The following is a 7,316-nucleotide window of genomic DNA, read 5'->3' as shown; positions in this document are numbered from 1 at the left end:
GGGAGCTAAGCTAACAGGAACAGGGAGAAGCGACCCTAGGGTTTGACACTAGTATAGTAATATATAGATTAAAATGAGAAATAAAAAGTAAAAATAGAGAATAAAGTTACAGATAACTAATTATTAGTTATATATTAAAAATACTTGTTTAGTTATGTTTTACTATATTATTAACTTCTTTCTATATATATACAGCTTTAATATTGTTTTATTACAAGATTTAGAATATTAGAATACAGTATTCTAGCTTTGTATTCTTGATTTAACAGGAAGTATCTATATAACTAGTATGACATATAGCAGGCTCCATTAGGCTAATAGAATATGACTTGCCTTGACTTGACTCCCCTCCCGAGATATTGCTACGTTCGTCGAGGAAAGGAAAAGCGACATTGAAAGATTTATCTAGCACAAGGTCAGTGATCTCGGCATGAGTAAAGGGTATCACGATGAATTAAAGGAAAGAGTCCGCGATTTACTGGCGGAAAAGGCCGGCGGCACCTTTTTGTGGATTGGATTGACGTGCGATGAGTTGAAAAATGTCGATCTACCGGACACTTTAACCTTCCTCGAGAACCTGGCCCCTGGTTTAAATGCGCTTTATACGAGCTTGATGGAGAAGGCGATCGAAAATGAACAAAAGTGGGGGAGAAATTTACCCCGCTGTAGAATACTCCGACGCTGCTTCATATACTGTGAATGGAATGCCCTTGTTGTGTAGTCCTATTGCGAGAGCAAGGCCTGCAATCCCAGCGCCTGGAGATGCTCTAGGATGAGTGGGGCAAGGTCAATGAGGGTCCGTGGCGACCTACCAACAATAGCAACATGCATGTCTTTGATTTCATCTTCAGCCATGTCGTGGTTCTGTGCAGGATGTCGTGGCTCGTTGGGCGATTCTCGCGTCAGATTATTTCGGACACAAATCGTGATATATCTAGAAGTGGTTGATGGTACAAGGTTCGGAGATGTTGAGATCGCGGGGAGCCTTGGATCAGGTGACTTTGATAAGGATAGTAACGCCGGTACGGAGTGGGTGGACTCCACCCGCTTGAGTGGCTCCGACGGCAACAGCCGCCGCCATTCTCCACCCTCACCATGGATGGGTCTTTCATCGCTCGGTTCAACGCTACAACCATACACGATCGCACTCTGATCAAGATATTCTATCAGAGATGTGTGATGAATGTTGAAGAAGAACAATCCCCGTGGTGCATCTAATTTACTGGTATAATCACTATTTGATGTAATCCATAGCCAGGTAGGAGTCGAACATTTCCGGTAATATATTTCTCGTCTACCGCACCGAAAAAAGAAAAATAATTTTTTTCCAAGGAATCCTTTGCTGAAGTTCATCCAACAACCTTCTTTTACACCAGAAATTGATATTTATTTATCTATTGCAGGATCTCCAGTGCCTAAATCCTAACTCCGACAAGGAGAAGCATTTGCGGAAGATACTATATACATCTGCCATTGTTGTGCTCTGTGCGGAAGGTGAACAATATAATTGGGCGCATTACCATCTATCAGGGACTCCAGCAGGTGACCGGGTAAGTGTCCCTCTACCACGGGATCTCCGTTCCATCAATCACGTTGAAGAACTTCCCCGAGGTCTTCTCCCGAGTCGCATTAACAATCTATAGCCGTTAATCAGCACCCCCCCGGGAGACAGTGAAGCATCACATACCAATCCCAGAATGCCATCCACACACTGGCGCTGAGAGTTAGGAGCCTGAGGAAGGCCCATCGCGCGGGCACTCTTGTTGCCGCTCTCTGTTTGCACAAGCCTATTCATCAGCTTTCTTCCTAATAATACATTGGGTGTCTTACCCAGGATGCACGGCAAACGCAATAAACTCCTTATTGGCACTGTGAATAGCACTACACATCCACCAGTTAACCAACCCTCCCCCACCCAAATAGACCAAGCCAAAGATATCTTACGTCGTAATCCAATTCAACCCCGCCTTCGCAATCCCATACGCCGGGGCAATATACGCCTTATGAAGCTCAAGTCGACCAATCGACCCCGCAGCACTGGTAACAGACACCCACTTAGGGGAAGAGGACTTCTCCAACAAAGGCTTCACGGCCTGGTACAAGGCCAACGGACCGAGCGCATTCACGGTAAATACCTCCGTTACGACCTCGGGGCTCACCACGTCCAAGAGGATGATGCCTTTCTCGCCGGCTCCGCCCGCGTTGGCTATCACCACGTCGATGTGGTCTATGTCCACGAGGTCATTGATAGCTGTTGCTGGGTCGGTGGAGTTGCTGCTTTCGATTTTGATGAGCTGTAGACGTGAGCCATCGACCTTGGGCAGGGATTCGACATCTTTGACGTAGTCGGCGGCTGTGTTGCGCACGGTGCCGATGACAATGTGGTTTGGTCGGAGGAGAAAGGTTTCGACTAGGGTTCGTCCGATTCCTTGGTCTGTTAGTTAGAATATTGATGAGGATCTAGGGGGACTTGCCTCGGCTGGCGCCGGTAATGAGGACGACAGTGGGGTTGGAAAGAGTCATGGTGGTGGGAGAAGGACGGCGTTGTGATTGAGTCGATAATTGAGGAATTGAATGGGCTGGGAATGGAGAGATGTCTTCTTGTTTGTAGTGCTGTATAAATGTTATCCATGTATCGCAGTGTTGTGGGCTTCAGAGAGGGTTGTTGACAATTATTAATGCTTATGTGAGGATCCGACCGGAGTAGGGCTCTTACACGGGTGCTTTGAAATAGGTCGCTGATGATGACAGAGCATGCCAGTCAAAGGAAACATGGAACAGACCCCTGTATCGAGCACTACAATTGGAGGGAGCTATGGAAGACTAGCCTCGGATTAGCTACCTCGGAGGCTATCCTTTTCCCAGGCGAGGGGCAATGCGACATCCGAGAATGCATATGCAGGGCTAATGAAAACAGCAGTGGCTAGTCATCATTCTTACACAGTAGTCCCTAAAAATGATGGGTAATTCCAGAAGGCAGCAATTGCATTGAAGATATTTATCTCTCATCGTGGGCACATAACGTGGAATTCCAATGGAATTGAATGTCAAACAGAAACAAGTTCATGAAGTATCTGAATACCATTCACCTCAACGAGCAGGCCAAGGGGGGAACTCGACCGGGCTACCACTGAGGATGAACTTAGTGCCCTCTCCCTGTTTATGAGTCAAGTACATTGCATTAGATGCATCGGTAGAACAGTCGGTATCATACAGGCGCAGGAGGTATGGTCGAGGGATCCCCACGCTTCTGAAAGCCGATTCGATCTGCTCCAGATGGTGTTGCAATACTGGCTGCTCAAAGAGTCTTGCAGCGAACACTGCCACCGTAGTGTCAGTTCTAAACTGAACCATGTGTTCGTGATAAAGTCTGAGGAAGTCCGCCATTTGCCGATCTATACGCTGTAGCTCGATGGTTGGCATTCCTACAAGAGGCGGTAGGGGAGCAACATTGGCCACAATAGCTCCGTGTGGGGAAGATATTGTAAGAACCGTCAGTCCAACAAGAGGTTGGACTTGGATGGCAGCTATGTTGGTTGTAAAGGGCAAAAAAGAAGCTTTGTTCATGGGAGCAGCAACATGGCCTCCGATGCTAGGTATCTGTTCGTCGTTGCTCATGTTGCTGAAGTGTTTGATGGGATTGTGTGGTGTAATTCCAGGTAGATAAAAGATAGAATATGTGTGAATGAGTTCAATGATGATTGCTGTGAAAGGTGACTGCAGCTCATGCCAACATTCTCTGGAGAGCAGAGAGCAGCTCTTTATATAACCTGCCATTTTTATTGGTTGGAGCCGTTGTGTATACCCTTACGGTTAAATGTGCTGATGGTACATACCTATGAGAGTGAGTGAGTAGGTTGGGAAGTACCTCAACTAGTTAATATTCTCGACAAATACAGCTGGATGCTCGGGAGAAATGGTGTACCTTCCTTTTATTTGACATGGCGGGTAGGATCATTCCTTCTCCTTCTTTTCTGGGGGAGGGGGGGGGTGCATACTAAAGACAATAGCCTATTTTGAGCTCTCTACTCTCCTGACCTTGACATCTGTTAGAATATTCTATTGCATTTCCAACCAGAGAGCGGTGTGTCAATAACGAGATAAGCTCATCGTTGTCTCCTTTTAGTGCTCTGAACAGTGTCTGGTGATTTGCCAGACTCTTTCAATCGTCACAGTGGGGTTGTTATTGTGTTGGCCCACCGACTCCACAGTATGAAAAAATTGAGCAGGAAAATTATCGATAATTAATTTGATCAGCTAACCGACACACCTGTTACCTCGTTTAATTTGCTCTAGTAGGACATTTTATATCCAGGCTTCCGCATGCCTATGATTCCTACTCATTACATATGGTCATTTACATTTAATGAATAAAAAGGGTACTCTGAAACGAGCATATTCCAATTGCGAAGCCATACGATTACAGTAACATTGGCATGACGGATTAAGTCTGCTCGCCACTGGCCACAAAATTGTTCGTCAGATATTGAAAATTTCCTTCGCATAAGTCCGCTTTCTGCCTACGAATTCGGTTCTTGGATCATGTCGCACGGTTAGCCCAATACTCTATACGACTCTGGATGCGACATACTGGTAATAGTAGGTCCATGTAGCATCGATTCTCCCGATCTTGGCATCTTCCGCCTATACGATTAGTACATCAAGAACCGAATACCATGCAGGTAGAATTACGAGGCCCTTAGTAAAATCATCCACTAAATGCATCTCAATCTCCACCCAGTCCACGTGAATCTGTTTTCTTTCGTGAGCGAGTAATGTTTGGGCACAATCAAAATCAAACCCTAGAACTCGGTCCGATGTTGTCTGGACCATCATGTTGCGCGGAAACAGATCACTATGAAAGACTCCTGCTTGATAGATTTCGCGTAGAATTTGCTGCAGTTTGCCAACCCGCTCCCTTGATTATAAAGATGGAGTGATAAACTGCATATCTGGTATATACTCCATCAAAACAGCATTAGGAGGCAAGGCATCTTCCAGGAAATCTTTCATATACGGTGGAACTGGCTTGATATTTTCGATGATACCGTAGAAATCCGGAATGGAGCCTCGGGCGCATAAGCCGAACTCTTGTAGTCGTACGAAGGCAGTACTTTCACATTTAAAGGGATTGATTTCGCGGTTGGGAGGATCGGCAGGTGAAGGTTTAGTTGCATGGTACTAGGATTAAATTCTGGTGGTTAGTAATGATTTCAAAGGCACTCTCAAGATACTTACGACTTTCAGGATACAGTCTTTTTCGTGCCAGATAGTCCGAAGGATACTGGAGGTAGATGACTTCCTGAGCTGGCAAACAAAGATTATCTCAGAGAGTGGAATATTCATCATGGCTGCAGCCTTGAATCAATGCAGAGAAAAGATGAATGTTGTATTGAGGCAAGTAACCACACTACATTCTACGCTATACCTAATCTGGATGATTCACAGTCACGGGTATTCCATGAATATATCCTAACATCATCATATTTTTTGGACTCTGAACTAAATTCTCATCATCGCACAAACTGCAAAATATGGCCATATTCACTATCTTCACATTACGTTCGCAACAAAATGCCAATGCTCTATCAATCAAGTATGAGATTGGCTATCCGTGTTGATTTCATCATACAGTGAAAAATGCCGCTCAAGCTTCTACGGCATGCAAAAAATCTCGCCAAGAAGAAGATACACCCCGTTTCCCACAGAGAAAGCATGGGCAGGTAAAAGAAATAAATGAAAAGAGCTATAGCCCTGGGGGAATCATTACAAACACTGAGTCAATCAGTTCGTCAATTACCAGTCCTGGTCATTTGCCGCCAACATCCCCAAGTACCATAAAGCGAGTAATACTGTGAGCCGTGGTTGATCTTCACTTCCATGGATATCCCAGGGTATTGAACCAGACAGTTCTAACTTGCCCTGTCCGTCAAGGCGTTTAACAGCAACAAGCTCGCGGTCGGTAAGAAGAAAGCCGTACTTTGCTTGATGCTGCTTCATATACCAGTTCAGTTGGGATAATACCTGCTTGAACTCAAACTTCCTGCCTGGACCCAGGATGTTCAGTGCAGTAGACCATGTATAAGATGGCTTTATCTCTCCTGGAAGGCGGTTCGGTCGGTTCAGTAGGTTTGCAACCGTGTCATAAAATGAAGTATCTGGTTTATAATCCTCGATTACTTGAGCAAGTTCGCCTTCTTCGAAGTCCAAGATAGTGTACCCTTCGAGTCTGTCGCTTTTTCTCGGTTGATTAAAGATGCTTTGAAGAGAACATTGAACAAGTCTCTCAAGATATATAATGATACGGCGTCTTAAGCCCATCCCCGAGTTGTTTGGCCTTGGAGAGGATAGTGGCATAGGATTGTTGTTGATTGGAGTAGTTCGAAGCAGCACATTGTACTGCTCCAAAATCGTATTCAAGTTGAACTGAACCGAGTGACCAAGATGAGTGATATCAAAGGCACTGTATTGGCGATTTCGCGTACTTGTGGTGATCTGGGGTGGGTTGGGGATGATAGGAACTTGCGGTGGGTGATGCTGCAGATAATGTAGTAAGCTAACAAGGTGAGCGCATAATGAGCAATAAGATGAGGTCAGAGACCGGTGTGGGAATTATAAAAATTATGCTGATAGTGAAAGGTATGCTACACATGGGACCCTGTCCCATAGCCTTTTGTGTAGGTTCACTGCCTATGCCCCTTCACCGCCTTTTTCGCCTTCACTTCCTACGATAGCAACACCTAGATTACTGCATGGATGTCTATGGGGGAATGCCTATGCGGTCATAGTCACCTCTCCGCCCAGCCTTGCGGATTGAGGTCAGCCATGACTCTGTTATAGGGGTATTTTGGGCACTGAACCTGGATGGTGGTGAGAAGCAGATCAAAGGCCCGAGGAGGTCTTTCTTGCCCGTGAAAGCATCCGGTACACCAGCCTGGCACCTGTTTCTCCACTGTGCAGTTAGTCTGGCCTCCCGTGTTGTCAGTAGTGACTGGGTAACCTGTCACCACCGACTGGCAGTGCTAGACTAACACTTGTAACCTGTAGCGACGTGAATCCTTGAGCGGGTAAACAGACTATCATATCAAAAGACTATGGCTGAGTATAATACAAATATTCTAATATTGTTTCCCAATGTTCTTGAGCACGGGCTTCCCTTTATGGAACACACTGATTCACCATGACATTCTATACAGGAGTGATATGATATATAGCATCACTGTGATCATGTCCAGGGAGGCAGATTTTACCAAGGAGGAGAATGTCATATTCAATGCTCCCGGGGCTCTGGATCGGAATGTGCGCCAGCCATCAGT

General features: G+C 45.5%; 4 protein-coding genes across 4 annotated transcripts; all 4 read right to left on the bottom strand.

Moving 5' to 3' along the window:
- Positions 1-1,475: 1,475 nt before the first annotated feature.
- BO94DRAFT_537020 (NAD(P)-binding protein) lies at positions 1,476-2,596 on the bottom strand. Its single transcript, XM_025612174.1, has 5 exons — positions 2,475-2,596; positions 1,945-2,428; positions 1,831-1,881; positions 1,688-1,773; positions 1,476-1,637 (listed from the first exon to the last, which is right to left on the bottom strand). The coding sequence occupies exons 1-4, from the start codon at positions 2,521-2,523 to the stop codon at positions 1,725-1,727; spliced, it is 633 nt and encodes a 210-aa protein (XP_025465438.1). The 5' UTR covers positions 2,524-2,596; the 3' UTR covers positions 1,476-1,637; positions 1,688-1,724.
- Positions 2,597-4,444: 1,848 nt separating this feature from the next.
- On the bottom strand, positions 4,445-4,836 carry BO94DRAFT_587578 (uncharacterized protein; the record flags this gene model as incomplete). The annotated part of the gene is made up of 3 exons (XM_025615835.1): positions 4,445-4,520; positions 4,592-4,644; positions 4,693-4,836. 3 exons carry the CDS (start codon positions 4,834-4,836, stop codon positions 4,445-4,447), a joined length of 273 nt encoding a protein of 90 aa, XP_025465437.1.
- An 87-nt stretch (positions 4,837-4,923) lies between these two features.
- On the bottom strand, positions 4,924-5,346 carry BO94DRAFT_602192 (uncharacterized protein; the record flags this gene model as incomplete). The annotated part of the gene is made up of 2 exons (XM_025616413.1): positions 4,924-5,181; positions 5,239-5,346. The coding sequence occupies 2 exons, from the start codon at positions 5,344-5,346 to the stop codon at positions 4,924-4,926; spliced, it is 366 nt and encodes a 121-aa protein (XP_025465436.1).
- Positions 5,347-5,796: 450 nt separating this feature from the next.
- BO94DRAFT_548130 (uncharacterized protein) lies at positions 5,797-6,827 on the bottom strand (the record flags this gene model as incomplete). The annotated part of the gene is made up of 2 exons (XM_025613379.1): positions 5,797-6,556; positions 6,793-6,827. The coding sequence occupies 2 exons, from the start codon at positions 6,825-6,827 to the stop codon at positions 5,797-5,799; spliced, it is 795 nt and encodes a 264-aa protein (XP_025465435.1).
- Between the last annotated feature and the right edge of the window lie 489 nt (positions 6,828-7,316).

The sequence above is a fragment of the Aspergillus sclerotioniger genome, assembly GCF_003184525.1.
Source record: "Aspergillus sclerotioniger CBS 115572 chromosome Unknown BO94scaffold_21, whole genome shotgun sequence".
Taxonomy (NCBI): domain Eukaryota; kingdom Fungi; phylum Ascomycota; class Eurotiomycetes; order Eurotiales; family Aspergillaceae; genus Aspergillus; species Aspergillus sclerotioniger.
Note: the sequence above shows the minus strand (reverse complement) of the source record. Positions and strands in the feature narration are given on the sequence as shown.